This window comes from Acinonyx jubatus, chromosome B1 (genome assembly GCF_027475565.1).
Source record: "Acinonyx jubatus isolate Ajub_Pintada_27869175 chromosome B1, VMU_Ajub_asm_v1.0, whole genome shotgun sequence".
Taxonomy (NCBI): Eukaryota; Metazoa; Chordata; class Mammalia; order Carnivora; family Felidae; genus Acinonyx; species Acinonyx jubatus.
In genome coordinates this window covers 20,234,293-20,252,823 of record NC_069382.1, presented here as the reverse complement: position 1 = coordinate 20,252,823, position 18,531 = coordinate 20,234,293, and the positions used below count along the sequence as shown (strand labels likewise).

The 18,531-nt window shown below is 43.3% G+C and overlaps 1 protein-coding gene across 2 annotated transcripts in view; it reads left to right on the top strand.

Moving 5' to 3' along the window:
- Nucleotides 1-8,436: 8,436 nt before the first annotated feature.
- PDGFRL (platelet derived growth factor receptor like) overlaps nt 8,437-18,531 on the top strand; it is a 69,950-nt gene continuing 59,855 nt past the window's right edge. For both annotated transcript variants that reach the window (XM_015086775.3, XM_053216344.1), the window contains exon 1: nt 8,437-8,932. In XM_015086775.3, coding sequence (XP_014942261.2) covers nt 8,452-8,932 — 481 coding nt within the window. In that variant the 5' untranslated portion in view covers nt 8,437-8,451. The remainder of the gene's footprint in view (nt 8,933-18,531) is intronic.

Genomic DNA, 18,531 nt, shown 5'->3' with positions numbered 1-18,531 from the left:
CAACGTCAACCCTCTGGGAGAAAGGATTCAAAGAGCGTTCTGGACATGGCTCAAAGTTATTTAAAATTGCAAATCTCTCGAATTAATTAATTTTGAAATGTCTTTGTGTATATACTTAATTCCCACTGATTTTACTAAATTGGAGGGAACGCCTTATTGAAGTAAGAAAACGGTAGTTATCACTTTAGCCAGCATGGAAAACCAAGCTGAAACAGCAAAGTATTTGCCAAGTAGAAGCCTAAAACCTAATTTATCTAATTGTTGGCTATTAGGATTGTTACTAGGTTTTGATGACCCACATCTGCCCTGGTACCATATGGTCACATGCAGGCAGTAATCCGCCAGGAACTGTGTCTGGGCTGTGGGTCCAGCCAGGAACCCTTGGCGATAAGAATACCATCTCCTTTGTGTTCTTTAAAGGAGGCCACGGATAGCCTTCCTTTTCAGGCAAAGGGCCCAAAGCCCATGGATTGCTAAGAGATTGTACTGAGAAATCCCTATCTCTGTGGAAAAAATGATTCATTTCATCCCATAAAATATCTCCAAAAAAAAAATCCCAAAGACAAAAATAACCTATTATCACGTTATCTCAGCTTGTTTAGAGTAGGTCAAAAAAGAGATGAAACTGTCCAGAAAGAAACTCCGCTCCATACTGATTTACTTACTTGAACTTTTCTAGTCAAAGCTGAGTAAAGAATCCTTGCTCTCTCCTAAAAATGGAGCAGCCACCATGAAGAGGAAAACAAGATCAGCTATTCTGCCCAGGAGTACTCTACAGCCCAAGGTGGGCCTGTATCTCCATGATGATGGGGAACAAGCTTGTTTCTGGGCTCTGAGTCCCTTAACCCACAAGTACCATACCATTGTTGTGATTCATTTCTGGGCTCCCCAATCGCTGAGTCTCCAGGTCTCCCCAATCTTCCCCTATCTGTGCACTGATGTCTGCCATTTCTTCAAGCAAGGGCCAAGGATTTCACTGCCCTGGTAGAAATGAGACTTAAAATGCCACTGTTCTTGGACTGAAACATTGACTTGGCACCAAGTTGTAAATAACAGAAGACACTTTGGAAAGGTCAGCATTTAGAGCAAGTAAGCAAGGATAGTTGAGAGTTTACCATTAAATAAATAAAAAGGACGGAGAGAATGGGGGTTTCAAGTCCCTTCCACCACAGCTCAGAGTTGCCCCTCTTCCCCTAGCCACTTACAGGCTCATGTGACCAACAGACTGGCAACACATCTTTACAGCATGCTATATCCTGGAGTAGGAAAGTACTACAAGCTTCTGGGATCCACAATTGGCATTCTATTAAATTTTCAGAGCTGTATTTAAAACCCTTAATGTTAGCTCCTACTAAAACCTTGAAACATTAATTTAAAAATATATATTCATCTTGGTTGTATTTCCATAGTTAGTGAAGACCAGTTAGAGGAGGGAAATGTCCTGTTTTGGGGGGTGGGGAGCAGATGCCCAAAATATAGGCCCTTTAAGGGGACAGAAAAAAGAGAGGGAACAGATTTTTTTCAGCACAAAGGAGTCCTAGAAAATGATCATTAATTTATAATGCAAATGCGACCTACACAATCACTCACAAACAAGGAAATTGTAATTGAAGTGCTGACCTTTCAGTCTGGCCCTTGGTAACCTGAAGGGATTGCTGACACTGTGTCTCATCGGCCATGAGACACACATCGTGTACCAATTGTGCTTGTAAAGACAACTGAAAGAAATATGCTTCTCTAGACCTATGTCTCCAGGTACAGCCTCCCACTCACTTCTCTCTTCCATTTCCTGATTTTTGTTTCTCCCTTCTGCTACTCCTTTTTTCTCTTCAGGTCTTCATTTGTTAAGCCAGTGCCGGTGTCTGAGGCCCCAGCTCATCAGAGAAAAGCAGTGATGCACAATTGCTCTGGTAATGCTGTCTCCTCCCACGGGTGACACGGGTTCCCTAGACACTTGTTAAAAGGCCACTGCCGTGTTTTCAGCCTCCTCTCTTCCCACATCAGGAAGTAGCTGATGGTTCGGGGAAGGCTTGGAGTCCCTGATTTGTTCCATCCCTGAGCCACTCTGTGCTTCGTGAAGTTGGGGGTCAGTGGATTACAAACACTAAAGGCCGCTGTACCAGCAAGGTGAAAGCAACAGACAGGCAGCAGCTAATAAAGAAGGAAAGAGTGGGCGTTGCAGGTAATATGATCATTGATCCAAAAACCCAAGAGCTCAGTAGAAAACCATTTGGACTAATAAGAGGGTCCATTAAGGTGACCAGATACAAAACACAAAAATTAATCATGCCTTAGGAAACCAGGCTTCAAGTTGTATTTGACTTGGAGCTGTCCGTAAATGCTTATTTTAATTGGCCGATATTCCAGCAATTATTGGGAGAAAGAATGCACAAAGACCAAAGCAAACAGAGATTCTAGAAATAAAATTCTTTCTCACCCTAGAGAAGAAGAAAATGGGTTTTTACAGTGAAATACAACCCATAAAAAATACAACTTTGGCCGTTTTATTTTTCAAATTCAGTCTTCTTGAGATTGCCTCATTCAAGGATAATAAGCCTATGATTAAGCAGCTACATGTCTTGGAAAAGCCCCTGTATTTCTTGTAACTTTTGCTCCCGTCCTAATAGACTATTTGCTCCCTAGCGCTGCCATAATGAGGTACCACAGACTGCTGGCTTAAACCACAGAAGTGTGTTCTCACAGCTCTGGAAGCTGGAAGTCTGAGATGAAGGCATGGGCAGGATTGGTTTCCTCTGAGCCTCTGTGCTTGGCTTGTAGATGGCTGTCTTGTGTCTTCACCTGGCCTTCCCTCTGTACCTGTATCTCTGTCTAGGTTTACTCCTTGAGAGTATCAGGGATACTGGTTTAGGACTCACTTTAATGGCCGCATTTTAATTTAATTACCTCTTTAAAGACCCTATTTCCAAATAAAGTCACATTCTAAAGGGCTGGAGGTTAGGACTTCAACATTTAAAATTTGGAAGGAGGAAAGAGCACAGTTCAGCTCATAACACGAACCTCAGATAAACTGAGATACCTAAATTTATCTGAAGTGTATGCGATAAAAAAATGCTGGGAAAGCAGCATTCCAAAATTATTTTTGATGTACCGGTTAATTATTTGGCAACGTACTTGAGGAAAGTCATTCATAATAGCAAAGCAAATAAGCAAGCAAAAATAAGAAATAAGCCTTGTATATTATTATTGCTTGGTATTAAGGAAGACTTACATGGAAAACGATAACTCTGTGAACATAACTATTGAAGTGTTTAGCTATGTAATTATATACACACACTCTCTCACACACACACTTATGTAGCCAACACTTAGCTAAAGAGTATTTGATACAAAATATACCTGATAATGCAGAATTCTAAAATTATTGTCCTAATACCAGCATTAAACAATTATAAAATATAATGGGGACATAAAAGTAGACTTGGATAAGTTGAAAGCTATATTACATTATCACATTCCTGGATGGGAAGATTCAATGTTGTAAATATGACCATTCTTCCCCCAAACATAAATTCAATGCAATCATCATCAAGACACAATCAAATTTTTACGGAGATCAACAAGCTGATTCCCAACTTCGCCTGGAAGAGAAAATGTACAATGATAATTAATAGAACAATGATGGGGGTCCAAACAAGTGACAAAACATACTATAAATCAGTACCAATTAATGCAGTCTGATATTTCTACAGGTATAAAGAAATCAATAGACTAAAGCAGTACAGAACAGACCCATATACATGTGTGATTTAACACACACTAGAAGTCGATTCAAAAAGATGGAAAAAGGACCAACCTTTTAACAAATGATAGTGTGACACTGACCATCCAAATGGAAACACATAAAATTAGATTCCTAACTTGTGATACTAAAAAAAGAAAAAAAAATTATAGATGGGTTTAAAGACCAAACATCACAACAAATCATGAAAGTTGTAGATGAAAATATAAAATAGTTGGATAATTGGAGGCAGAGAAGACCTACCTAAGGAGATATAAAACCCAGAAGCCATGGGGGCGCATGGGTGGCTCAGTTGGTTAAACATCCGACTTCGGCCCAGGTCATGATCCTGAGCTTCGTGGGTTCCAGCCCCACATCGGGCCCTGTGCTGACAGCTCGGAGCCTGGAGCCAGCTTCAGATTCTGTGTCTCCCACTCTCTCTGTCTCCCCAAGATAAATAAATATTAAAAAAAATGTAAAACCCAGAAGCCATGAAAGAAGTTCCTGAAAATGTAATTGCTGAAACATTGATTGGAATTATTTGAAGAAAGGCACCATTAGCAAAACTAAAGCACCAGCAAAGGATTAGAAGACAACGTCTGCAATATGTGTAACACCCAAGAGCTTAGTAGCCAGAATATGTTAAGATCCTACTATAGTAAGACGGTAATAAAAATAACTCAATTTTCAAAAACTGGCAAATAAAAACACGGTAACACGCTCATTCTTGATAGTAACAAAAGGAATGGGAATTAAAAGAGCATATATGGTGAAGGGCACCTGGGTGGCTCAGTGGGTTTCCTGATTTCAGTTCAGGTCATGATCTCGCAGTTCGTGAGTTTGAGCACCTCACTGGACTCCGAGCTGACAGTGCAGAGCCTGCTTGGGATTCTCTCTCTCCCTCTCTCTCTATGCCCCTCCCCTGCTGGCTTCCTTTGTCTCTCAAGTAAATAAAACTTAAAAAAAAGGGGAAAAAAAAGAGCATAATGAGACTCCCCTCCCCCACCCACAGGCTGTAAAAATTGAATAGCATGACTGTATGCAGTCCTGGTGAGGGTGGTACTCCCAAGGAAAGTGGAATTGGTTGTAAATAGAGTTTTTTGAATTGGCAGGGTTCACCAAAAGTGTTAAATATCATGACCTTTGGCTAAATAACTTAATATCTAGGTATCTATCTTATAGAATATTCATGAGCATCAAGATATTTGGATCACAATAGTTACGGCAGTATTTTTTGTAAGACAGTGTTTGAAACAACCGAACTAGCTATCAACAGAACAAGTAAGCTCTGGTGCATCTTTCCTATGCAGTATTTTATAGCCAGTAGGAAGGGGAGGGGACGTGAAAAGGTGTTTTTAATGTTTCTTATCGTTTTCTGGTCTATATAATTCTGTGGATGTTTAAAATATTTTTAAGTGGGTTAATTGAGTAATTTTGGGGAAAAAAAGGTCTTGAAATAAAAGAAGACACAGGTGGAGCAGCTGAGTGCAGCTCTTCATTAAAGCCAATCTTCTTCCCATGTGGTGCCATTTTGTCTCTTTTCATCGTGAACAGCCGGCAGAGGCTGATGGGAAGAGCTCCTGCGTGATTCTAGACTTTCCTCGAGTCTGAGGCTCCCAGGGACCCTCAGCTTTCATTCCCCTCTACGTTCCGGCTTTGTAACAGTTCATTAACATTTTAGCTTTGTCTTCTGATGGCTGCTTTAACGGCGGCCAGCCACTCTTCAGGCTCCTGCAAACGAGAAGAGTGTGGGTTTCCTGTCTCTATGGAAAACTGCAATTCTGTTCAACTGGTTGCCTTGCCATCATGCACAACATTTGCCTCCGGTCTCAGGAGCTTAAGACGGACAACTTAGTGGTGTCTCCAGTTTACAGGTCAGGAAGGCCCCTGTTTGAGAGCTTTTATTCATACCGATTTCAACAGCTCATTTTAACCAATAGAGTGAGGGGTTAGACCCACAGATTTGGGAGTCAGACAAAGCCTGGATTATAACTCAGCTACAAGTTTAACTTCGGGCACCCTCATCCATAAAACGGGGATGATACTGACAGCACAGCCTACCTTATAGGCTTGTTGATTAGATCAATGAGAAACACACTGCCTGGAACACAGAAAGTTCCTAACAAATAATTGTTATTTTCCAGAACCTGGTGGTGGGATACAACATTTAGCAAGACGCACTTCCTGCCCTTGAACTCATAGAATAGCGCAGGAGAAAGAGACGTAACCAGATTCACAGCTAAAATCTGCCTTTTGTTCTCACTGCTATGATGGAAGCTTTTATTGCCAGAGAAGTGCTCAGACCAGCTGGGAGAAGGCAAGGTCTGAACCAAGCCTTAGAGGGGAAGTGAGGCCAGGGATTGGGTTGTGGTGAGATGCTGGGCAGGTGGTAAAACAGGGGAAGGGGTTATTTGGGGCAGAGGGAGCCACAGGAGCAGTGAACCCTCATGATGGCTGAGGGGTGGGCAAGGGCGGTGTGCTGTTTGGAGGGAGGGACAGGGAGTGGCACCAAGTGAAACAGCTGGAGAGGCCAGCAGAGCCGTGAACTTAGGAGTCTCAGCCTTGTTGGAGGGCCTTTGAAAGGTTTCAGTTGGGTTAGATTTTTAGAGTATTATTCACAGATAGATGTCATCGCTGAGGAAAGGATGGATTGGGGCGCAAGACAGAGGGGCAGGGAGACCAACTAGGTGGATGTAGCCAGGACAGTGAGGCGAGGGATGATGTGTAAAGAGGGGTGGCCTTGAGGCAGTCAACAGGTAGACCAGGCAGGGTCTGGTTGAGTGTGTGGAGTGGGAGGGGAGCTACAGACGGAACCCAGGCCCCAACACAGGGCAAGAGCGAAGTTGTCAACTTCATGGAGTCAAGATGAAAGAAGATCCCAGTGCAGGCAGCCCAGGCAGACTCGGTCTACTCCTGAGTGCTCCCCAGAATGAGACACCTCCCGTTAGGGCAGTTCGGATGCTTGCCTTCAGACTAGTGTCCACTCCATAAAAACAACAAGGATGTCTCCACCTTCACAAGAAACACATAGTAAACACATACTGAAATAATCATCCAGCCCCCTCCCTCTACCAAGGAGAGAGCCCCACTCGAGAGAGGTTAAGGGAGTTGAGGGAGGAGTTGAGAGCTAGTGGCAATGTCAGGCCCCGAACCTTGGTCTCCTGTATTCCCAGGAAACCGTTCTCTCCACTGCACTCAGGGAATAGCAAAGCTGGCACCAGAATGGCACCAAGGGAAGCAGGTGATGGCAGATGGAATTCTTGGGTCCCCAGGCGTGAAGTGGCTGATAAGCACTACTTTGTGCTAAACTTTTTCCCTTGAGTGTTGGAGAAGTCCCCTTCCTGCTATTTTGAATCAAGCTCACTTTAATAGTACTGTTTGAACAAAGTGGGCTGGAAGCCCAGACCCTGCTCCTCCCCTGGGGAAAACCTGTTCCTCACCTCGCCTGCACCTGCGAGCGGCTTTCATCATATGAATCTATAAGCTCGTAACTGGACCCTCTCTGCAGAGGGGCATATGAACGTCCATATCCTCCACCCCACCACAGCCCACCTTCCGCAGCCCCAGACTGTTGCTTCAGTCTCCTTCCCACTCCTTCAGCCAAGCTACCCTTCCAGCCTGGCCAGCCCACACTACCGGGCCAGGTCTCTGCTTTGTGCCTTGGCCCGTGCTCTCCTGAGCACTGGCCAAGGAATCAGAGCCGATGCACTCCTGCCCCCTCCCCTCCCTCCTGTGGTCTCCAAACTCAAGCCCTACCCCTGGAATTTCCCACTCCTCTGAACTTCCCCACTATTAATAGTATCTATTACACCATTTAGCATTGAATTCTATTTTGGTTTGCAATATTTTTTCCTTTCTTTTTAAAGTTTATTTGTTTATTTTTGAGAGAAAGAGAGAGAGAGAGAGAGCACAAGCAAGGGAGAGGCAGAGAGAGGGAGACAGAATCCGAAGCAGGCTCCAGGCTCCGAGCTGTCTGCACAGAGTGGGACACGAGGCTCGAACCCACGAACTGTGAGATCATGCCCTGAGCCGAAGTTGGACATTTAACTGACTGAGCCACCCGGGTGCCCCAATACTTTTTCCTTTTCATTTTAGTCACCTCCTCATCATGCTTCATAATGAGCATACAGAAGGGTCCATGGAGCACCATTTAACCTCTCTGGGTTTCCTAACCTAAAAGGGCTAGGGAAGAATTTGCTAGAACTAAGGAGCCTTCTAGGAGAATATAGATACTACGTTTAAAAGAAGCCCAGAGTGCTGATTTTGACTCAGAGGGAAAGATGTGTATGTATGTGTTGGGGGGCCAGGGGTGCTGATGCTGTTACTTAGAGCTGTTTTCTGGCACAGTCTATCCTGGACACCTGAGTGTTGTGCAACGGGACTTGTGAATAAAAGGATCCGGTCATTTCTTCACAATCTCTGCTGGGATATTAAGGAAGGAGCTGGCCTGCTGTGGCTCCCTTTGATGGAAGGCCAGCTTCCCCATTTGGGAGCCCCAAATGGGGTTCTAACATCTCAACTGCAGGGGAGAAGCCGATAGCCAGCTGAAACAGGGCTAGGTGCAGAGCCCATCTCTGGCCACGGAGGAACAGCAAAAAAAGCTGAGGGTAATGCTCTTGTTCGCGCCAGTGGAGACCTGGCAATAAACAGAAGTATTTAGAGAGCACTTTTGACAGAGCATTAAGGCTCTGCCTGAGCAGGTAGAGAGAGTGATGGTGACGTTTGGACAATTATGGTTCAATGTGACCCCATCCGTACCTGCAGGGTCACGCTGGGCCTTGTTGAAGTTGGTAAACTTGGTCAAAAGCCCAGGTGGAGAAATTCCAGTTAAGGTTTTGGTAATTGACAGCTGGCCCTTAGCCCTTGCTCTCAGCGCACGAGAAAGCGCCTCTCTCCACTGCTCCGCCAGGGGGCAGGAGAGGTCACATTACACAGAATTAAGAGGAAAAAACCAAACTTCTCCCCCAAACTGGGTTCCACCTCAGGAAACCGAATCCTCCAGCTGTGGCGTCCCAGACGCCCGCCCCGACACGCCCCTCGCCAGCCGCCTCCCCCTGCGCCCCTGCCCTAGCCCTGTTCTGTCGGGTGCTCCTCCGACCGCCGTCCCAGCACCTCTCCCCGCGTCCCTTGCCCCGAAGATGAAGGTTTGGCTGCTGCTTGGTCTTCTGCTCGTGCACGAAGCGCTAGAGGATGGTGAGTGACCCTGGGCGGGGACCCCCAACTTATATCCTCCCTCGGCCCACTCTCCTCCAGCCAGCTCTTTCTAGAACTTCTGACCTTCCGAGGCTCAGCCTTGGCTCTGCCCCGGGACACCTGCCCTATTTTACCTCCCTCTCTCCACCTGCCCTGCGCTCCCCTGGGATAGTGGTAACTACCCCAGCCCTTCAGATCCCCACCAGGACCGCCCAGCGCTCTCGGAAGGCGCTGGGAGGGCGAACCGAGCATCCCCTGCCAGCGTCTGGTCCAGCCCCCAGTGTCAACGTGTCGTTCTGGGAGGTGGCGCGGGAGCACTGGATCGCTCCCACCTCCGCGCACGCGTTCACCCAGGGTCTCGGCTTCCGAGGGCGCGGGCCACCTCAGCAAGGCATTTGCTGATTCTTCGGCAAACTTTGAAGTGTCCTCCTCCTCCCAGCCGAAGTCCTGGATTTGTTTCCTACACCACTACGGGCTTGAATCCTGCAAGATCTACCTATGGCTTAGACCGGATACTCGTGTGCGTCTATCTGGGCCCACCCTGTTGCTTAGATTCCCAACCACAGGGTCAGTGTGTGTGTGTGTGTGTGTGTGTGTGTGTGTGTGTGTGTGTGTGTGTGGTGTTGTTCTTCTTCTTATATCTATATCTATATCTATATATATAGATATCTATATATATATAGATATAGATATATATATATATATATATGACTTTAGCATTTGTTTGGCTGGCTCCATTATCTATTCAAATAGTGTTATTTATCTATACAGTACATTTGGCACCTGAGTCCCTCCTGGTATCCTGGCACCTCCTTTGGAATTCCTCAGCTACAAGCCCCGATTTTTGCTCAGTTTTGCTTGAAAGCAGCTTTTGCTGTTATGCAATCTCACTCTGGCGCTATCTCAACCTGGCTCACGTCTTAACCAGTACTCCGTCCTGACCAGTTCCTTTATTGCCTGTGAAACTAGAAGCATTCCCCGCCCCACCCCCACCCCCCGCCCTCCAAAATTCTAGTTTGCAAAGTCCAACATGGTTGTGGGGCTGGCAGCTGAGGAGAGGACCCTCCGGCCTAGAGACTCGCAGGATACAGAGTCTGCAAGTGCTTCTGCTCCAGGAGCGACCCGCCCGCTTTCCCCGGGGAGGAGCCGGCATGGGTTCATGTTCTAAAATGCACTATTAAAATGCCCCTGGCAGGTCCTTCTATGTGGTTGCTGAAGTGACAGAGATGCAGAATCTGGTGTTGTTTTTGGAATAGGGCAGTAGAGAGCCAGACAAAATAACTTCAAACAGCCCGCTCACGTGGTTGTACAGTTCACCCAAGATGCCCGCCTCTGGGGCCCAGGAGGCAGCCCCCCCACCCCCCCCGCCTGCCACTCCCTCCCTGACCGCTCCCAGCCAGTATGTGTGCAGACCAGGAGAATGATTGCAAGCATCTGCCTGAATCAATTAGCATCTGTTTAAGTCAAGTGTGACTCAATAAACATTTATGAGACAGGGAGAGTTGAGCACAAACTGAATATTTCATGGAAAATAATGGACACATTTCAGGTGTCATAGTACTGTAGCTTTGTTTTTCAAAGGATATACTGGTTATCAATAAAATATTAAATACATAATTAGAAAAGTAAATCGGCTTCACTAAATTATGTAACCGTTTTCCTAAACCTATTAAGAATGTTTTTTTCTTTTCCCCTGTTTTGAGTTATCATGGGGCTGGCTGGGCGAGGAACAGGCCAGTGAGAGAGGCACATACAGAAACCCTTCCAGGGACAATCTCTCATGGGTGGGTTGGGATCTGCTGCATCCTGGGCCATCCCAAAGCACGCGCTGCGGACACGAGGCCCGTGATACAGCTTACCTCACTGCCTTTTGTTTTTCCTATCACTTCTAGGAAAGATCTTTTTTTTTAAGTTTTTTTTTTTTAAATGTTTATTTATTTTTGAGAGAGACAGAGACAGCATGAGCAGGGGAGGGGCAGAGAGAGAGGGAGATACAGAATCCGACTGTGTGTCTTCATATGGTGCTATTTTTTATTCATTTTTAAGTTTATTTCTTTATTTTGAGAGAGGCAGAGAGAGCAAGTCAGGGAGGGGGCAGAGAGAAAGGAGAGAGAGAGAATTCCAAGCAGGCTCCACACTGTCAGCTTGGAGCCCGATGCAAGTCTCAAATTCATAAACTGTGAGATCATAACCTGAGCGGAAACCAAGAGTTGGACGCCTAACCGACTGAGCCACCCAGGCGCCCCATATGGTGCTATTTTTATATAAAGTATAAAATCGCAAGCACTTAGCCAGCTTTTCATTGTTTACATAAATATTTTTTTATCCAAGGTCAAGAGCAAATCCATAAAAATGGATTTGTTACTGTTTTGTTGAATTTACCCCAGACCTTTGGTCAATGCTAGTGTGATCTTTGGTCTAACGTGGGTTTATTTTGTGTCCTATGAAAAGGTTCTCTGTCTGGGAGGCCTGCAGAGATTTGTTATGATGTGAGGGCAACGTAGCCATATGTCTAAGGAGGTCAGGAGGGAGACACTGCTGGTGATTCTTCAACCAGAACTCTGTACCATTTTTATGCCTCAATGTATTCCTGGGAAAAGGAGTGTAAATATTAGTTCACAAATCCATATAATAAAAAAAGAATTGTAAACATTCTCATCACCTATGAGATTACATAATGTTTCTAAGCATGCAGGGTGTTGGCTTATCTGTTGGGCCTACAAAATAATCTCTGATCCTTAGAGCCAAAAAAGAGAGAAGTTTGATGGCAATGGGGAGGTGAGGCAGTGTGCCAGCCCAATGGCGAGTCCTGAGGGTTGATGGCTTTCTCCAGACAAGGTTGTACGTCCCCTTCCTTTGTGGTGCCCATAATCTAATGGAAGGACCGAAAGTGGGTAAACAAGAAAAGATAAAATTTCAGGAAGTGATAAGCGACACAAAGAATCAATAATCAGGATGTATTAGTCTCCTGCGGCTGCTGTGACAAAATACCACAAGCCAGGTGGTGTGGCTTAGGGCAACAGAAGTTTCTCCTGCCCAGTTCTGTCCTCAGGAAACTTCTGTCTCTGCGACTCTGGTCTCCCTGCCTCTTCCTGGCTTTTGCTGGTGGCTGTCTATCCCTGGTGCCCCCAGGCTTGCACCTGCGTCACCCCAGTTGCTGCCTCTGTGGTCACCTGGTCTCCCATGTGTCTTTGACTTCACATGGCATTTTCCTGTGTGTGTCTCTTCTTATAAGGACACCAGCATATTGGATCGGAGCCCACCCTAATGACGTCATCTCAACTTGGTTACCACTGCCAAGATCCTATTTCCAAATAAGGTCACACTCATTGGTACAAGGGGTTACGACTTCAGTGTGCCTTTTTGCGGGGCACATTTAACACGCAGCATGGGGTGAGAGGATGGAAGGACCATGGAGGGGAGTCAGAGCATGGTTTGGACAGTAGAGTCAGAGGCCTTTCTGGAGAGAGGAAGTCCATGCTGCAGGTGTCCAAAAGAAGAGCTGCAGGGGCCAAGGGCACGGGACAGAGTGGCTTCCAGGTGTCCCAGTGGTCAGTGTGGCCAAAGGACCGTTAGGGGGGAGACAGGAAATGGCAAAAGCTAATAGGCACAGGAAGACTTACAGCTTTATCTAAGATGGAGGTCATTGGAGGGTCTTGACTAGAGTAGTGCCCATGATCCAACTTATGTTTTCAAAGGTAGGAGGGCTAGGGTGGAAGCTGGGAGCCTACATAGGGAGCAGTTTTAGTAGTCTACATGCAAAGTGGCTTGGTCCAGCATGGCCGCAGTGGATGTAGATGCTTCTCCCTACTGGGCTCGAGTTCTATTAAGCTGAGAGGATTTGATGCTGGATTTGATGTGGCCTGGGAGAAAAAGACAAGAACCATGTGTGACTCGGAGGTTTTTATCCTGAGCAACTGGGTGAATAGAGTTGTCATATACTGGTAAAGGGACACCAGGGAAGGAGCCAGACTGAAGAGGCATCCAGAGGTCAGTTTGAACACGTTCAACTTGAGATGCCTCCTAGCCTTCCAAGTGGCGGTGCTGAGTCAGCGACAGACTATTCAGATCTGGAGTGTAGAGGCAAAGTCAGGATGGGACAAGGCAGCTCTCAGCATATAAATGCCGCTAGGACCCAGGAGGCTGTGTGAGGCCACTTAGAAATTGAATATGATAAACGATTGAGATGAACTGCAAAGATTAAGCCCTTGGGACCCAGGTCAGGCAGGAAAAGAAGATGAGGAAGGGCCGCCAAACAGACTGAGAAGTTGTCAGTGCCGTACAAAAAAAACAAAGAAAACAAAACCAATTCAGTGCCCTGTTTTAGGAGCCAGGCAAATTGAGTGCTTCAAGAAGAGAGTGATCATTTCGCAATACATACCGATATCGAGTCATTATGTTGTACACCTGAAACTAACATTACATGTCAATTGTATTTCAAAGCAAAATTAAAACAGAGCAATCAACCCTGTTCTAATGGATACTCTAATATTTCAAAGTAAGGTCTTTTTGGTATGATTATTGAAGTATAATTAACAGGCAGTATTCCATTAATTTCATGTGTACAACATAGTGATTCAACATTTATATCCATTATGAAATGCCCACCGCCATAACTGTAGTTACCCTCTGTCACCTTACAAAGTCATTACATATTATTGACTATATTCTCTATGCTGTACTTTAAATACCTGTGACTTACTTATTTTACTACTGGAAGTTTGTACCACATATTCCCTTCACCTATTTTACCTGTTTTCCCCCACTCTGGTAACCTGTAGGCTGTTTCCCTGTATCTATGAATCTGCTTCTCTTTTGTTTGTTTGTTTGTTTTTTAGATTCCATATATAAGTGAAATCATACAGTATTTGTCTAACTCTGACTTATTTCACTTAGCATAATACCCTCTAGGTCCATCCATGTTGTCACAGTGGCATAATTTCATTTTTTTGTGGCTGAGTACCATTCTACTGATACATGACACATCTTTATCCACTCATCTACCAAAGGACATTTAGGTTGTTTTCATAGCTTGGCTATTATAAATAATGCTGCAATGAATGTAGAAGTGTATGTATATTTTATAATTAGTGTTTTAATTTTCTTCAGATAAATACCCAGAAGTGGAGTTGCTGTATTATGTGATATTTCTGTTTCTTTAAAACAATTTTGTGCTTTTAATTCCCTTGCCTTTGGAGATGTGCCAAGTGAGAAATTGCTGCGACTGAGGTCAAAGGGGTTTTTTCCTGATTTCTCCTCTAGCGTTTTGATGGTTTCATGTCTCACATTCAGGTGCTTTATCCATTTTGAGTTTATTTTTGTGAATGTTGTAAGAAAGTGGTCTAGTTTCATTATCCTGCATGTTGCTGTCCAGTCTCCCAGCACCATTTGTTAAAGAGACTGTCTTTTTTCCATTGGATACTCTTTCCTGCTTTGTTAAAGATTAGTTGGCCATACTTTTGTGGGCTCAATTCTGGAGTCTCTGTTCTATTCCATTGGTCTATGTGTTTGTTTTTGTGCCAATACCATGCTGTCTTGATGATTACAGTTTTGTAGTAGAGGCTAAAGTCTGGGATTGTGATGCCTCCTGCTTTGGTCTTCTTCTTCAATATTTGGCTATTCAGGGTCTTTTGTGGTTCCATACAAATTTTAGGATTGCTTGTTCTAGCTTTGAGAAGAATGCTGGTGCAATTTTGATTGGGATTGCATTGAATGTGTAGATTGCTTTGGTTAGTATTGACATTTTAACAATATTTCTTCTTCCAATCCATGAGCACGGAATGTTTTTCCATTTCTATGTATCTTCTTCAATTTCCTTCTTAAGCTTTCTATTGGGACCTCATGAAGATAAAAACTTCTGCAATGCAAAGGAAACAATCAGCAAAACTAAAAGGCAACCAACAGAATGGGAAAAGATATTTGCAAATGACATATCAGACAAAGGGCTAGTATCCAAAATCTATAAAGAACTCACCAAAATCCACACCCGAAAAACAATCCAGTGAAGAAATAGGCAGACAACATGAATAGACACTTCTCTAAAGAAGACATCCAGATGGCCAACAGGCACATGAAAAGATGCTCAACGTCACTCCTCATCAGGGAAATATAAATCAAAACCACACTCAGATATCACCTTGCACCAGTCAGAGTGGCTAAAATGAACAAATCAGGAGACTATAGATGCTGGAGAGGATGTGGAGAAATGAGAACCTTCTTGCACTGTTGGTGGGAATGAAAACTGGTGCAGCCATTCTGGAAAACAGTGTGGAGGTTCCTCAAAAAATTAAAAATAGACCTACCCTATGACCCAGTAATAGCACTGCTAGGAATTTACCCAAGGGATACAGGAGTGTGATACATAGGGGCACGTATACCCCAATGTTTATAGCAGCACTCTCAACAATAGCCACATTATGGAAAGAACCTAAATGTCCATCAACTGATGGATGGATAAAGAAATTGTGGTTTATATGCATAATGTAATACTACTTGGCAATGAGAAAGAATGAAATATGGCCTTTTGTAGCAACATGGATGGAACTGGAGAGTGTTAGGCTAAGTGAAATAATACATACAGAGAAAGACAGATACCATATGTTTTCACTCTTATGTGGATCCTGAGAAACTTAACAGAAGACCATGGGGGAGGGGAAAAAAAGTTAGAGAGGGAGGGAGGTAAACTATAAGAGACTCTTAAAAAACAGAATAAACTGAAGGTTGATGGGGGGGTGGGAGGGAGGGGAAAGTGGGTGATGGGCATTGAGGAAGGCAGCTGTTGGGATGAGCACTGGGTGTTGTATGGAAACCAATTTGACAATAAATTTCATATTAAAAATAATAAAAACTAAAAAATAAAACAGTTTTTTAAATTAATTTATTTATTTTGAGAGAGAGAGAGAGAGAGCATGGGAGGGGCAGAGAGAAGGGGAGAGAGAATCTCAATCAGGCTCCATGGTGTCAGCAGAGAGCCTGATGTGGGGCTTGAACTCATGAAATGTGAGATCATGACCTGAGCTGAGACCAAGAGCCAATAGGTTAACTGACTGAGCCACCCAGGTGCCCTCTATTTTTAATATTTTGATGAAACTTCATACTGTTTTCAATAGTGGCTGCACAAATTTACATTTCCATCAGTAATCCACTGACCTAGACTCTGGGTCTGAAGTTCTCTCTTGTCCATCAAGAGAGCAGGACACAGGACTGAAAATGCGAGAGAGGCTAATGTCTGGGAGGAGACAAGAGTAAGGGTCCTTGCTCCTTTTTTATTAGGATCGAAGGCTTACAAGCATGATGGGCATGAACAGAGAGACAATGAAACAGTGAACATTAACTCATGGAGTGGAGAAAAGGGGGTTTTGGAGATATGTGGTGTTAGGGGTTTGGGTCAATACAAAACAGAATCGTAGAGCTGGGAGGAAGGTTGTTTACATCACACATGAGGAGCCACCTCTGTTTACCTAAACTGGACTAGGGGGACAAGAAAGACAGCGCATGTTGTCTCAGGGTCAGCAAGGTACCTTTCTTTTGCTAATTAGCTCCACTCTGGGCAACTTCGCCCTGCTATGGTCTATAGCCGTGTTTACCTATTTTGGTCCATCCTTCCTGTGAAATCAGCTTTCTACTATTGTACTAAGTTGGAGGGCATTTCCACCCTGAATACCTAATCTTGTTTGCCTCATCTTGGATGTTTTCATTCTGAGATTCCCTATTCCTACACCTTTTTCCTGTACTGGAGGCCTTTGCCCTGTTTACCTAATCTTATTTACCTAATGTTGTTTACCCAAACTTGGGTGTGTGCATCCTATGACTTTCTAATTTTTTATGCCTTGTTAACCCATCAGTGCAAACTCAAGCTTATTCCCCACAATCCATGAGGGTTCCTTTTTCTCCACATCCTCTCCAATACCTGTTCTTTCTTGTGTTGTTGATTTTAGCTATTCTGACAGGTGTGAGGTGTTATCTCATTGTGGTTTTGACTGGCAGTAACCTGATATTTAGTGATATTGAACACCTTCTCATGTGTCTTTTGGTGATCTGTATGTCATCTTTGGAAAATTTTCTCTTCAGATCCTCTGCCCATTTTTAAATCAGACTTCTTTTTGGTGTTGAGTTGTATGACTTCTTTATATATTTTGGATATTAATCCCTTATCAGATATATCATTTGCAAATATCTTCTCTTATTCAGCAGGTTGACTTTTCCTTTGGTTGATGGTTTCCTTTGCTGTGCAAACCTTTTTGGTTTGATATGCTCAGTTGTTTATTTTTTCTTTTGTTGGCTTTGCCTTATAGAGACAGATCCAAAAAAATATTGCTAAGACTGATGTTTAAGAATTTACTGCCTATGTTTTCTTTTATGAGTTTTATGGTTTCAAGCCTTACATTTAAGCCTTTCATCCATTTTGATTTTATGTAGTGATTTATATATTGATTTGATTTTTGTATATGGTGTGAGACAGTGGTCCAGTTTTATTCTTTTCATGTAGCTCTCTGGTTTTCCCAGCAGCATTTATTGAAGAGATATTCTTTTCCCCATTGTGTATTCTTAGTCCCTTTGTCATAGATTAATTTACCATATAAGGGTGGGTTTATTGCTGGATTCTCTATTCTGTTCCAATGATCTGTGTGTCTGTTTTTGTACCATACTATTTTGATTACTGTAGCTTTGTAGTACAGTGTGAAATCTGGGAGCATGATATCTAATGCTTTGTTTTTCTTTCTCAAGATTTCTTTGGCTATCTAGGGTCTTTTGTGGTTCCATACAAGTTTTAAGATTGTTTATTCTAGTTCTGTGAAAAATGCCACTTATATTTTGATAGGGATAGATTGAATCTGTAAATCCCTTTGGATAGTATGTACATTTTAATATTAATTTTTGTAATCATGAACATGGTATATCTTTCCATATTTTGGTGTCGTTTTCATTTTCTTTCATCAATGTCTTACAGTTTTCAGAGCAAGTCTTTCATCTTCCTGGTTAAATTTAGTCCTAGGTATTTTATTCTTGTTGAAGCAATGATACATGAGACTGTTGTCTGAATTACTTTCAGTTAGTTTATTATTAGTGTTATAGACACACAACAGATTTCTGTATATTAACATTGTATCCTGCAACATTACTCAATTCATTTATCAATTCTAGTAGTTTTTTGGTGGAGTGTTTAGGATTTTCTATATATATAATATCATGTCATCTGTAAATAAGGACGATTTTACTTCTTCCTTACGAATTTGGATAACTTTTATTCATTTTTTATATCTGATTGCTGTGGCTAGAGCTCCCTGTAATGGTTTGAATAAAAATGGTGAGAATAGTACCCCAGTTGTGTTCCTGCTCTTAGAAGAAAAGCTTGCAGCTTTTCACCACTGAGTATGATGTTAGCCATGGGTTTTTCATATATAGGATTTATTATGTTGAGGTATGTTTCTTCTATACCTATTTTATTGAGAGTTTTTGTCATGAACAGATGTTGAATTTTGTCAAATGTTTATCTGCATCCATTGAGATGATCATATAGTTTTTTATCCTTCATTTTGTTAATGTGGTGCATCATGTTGATTGATTTGCAGATATATTGACACATCCTTGATTCCCTG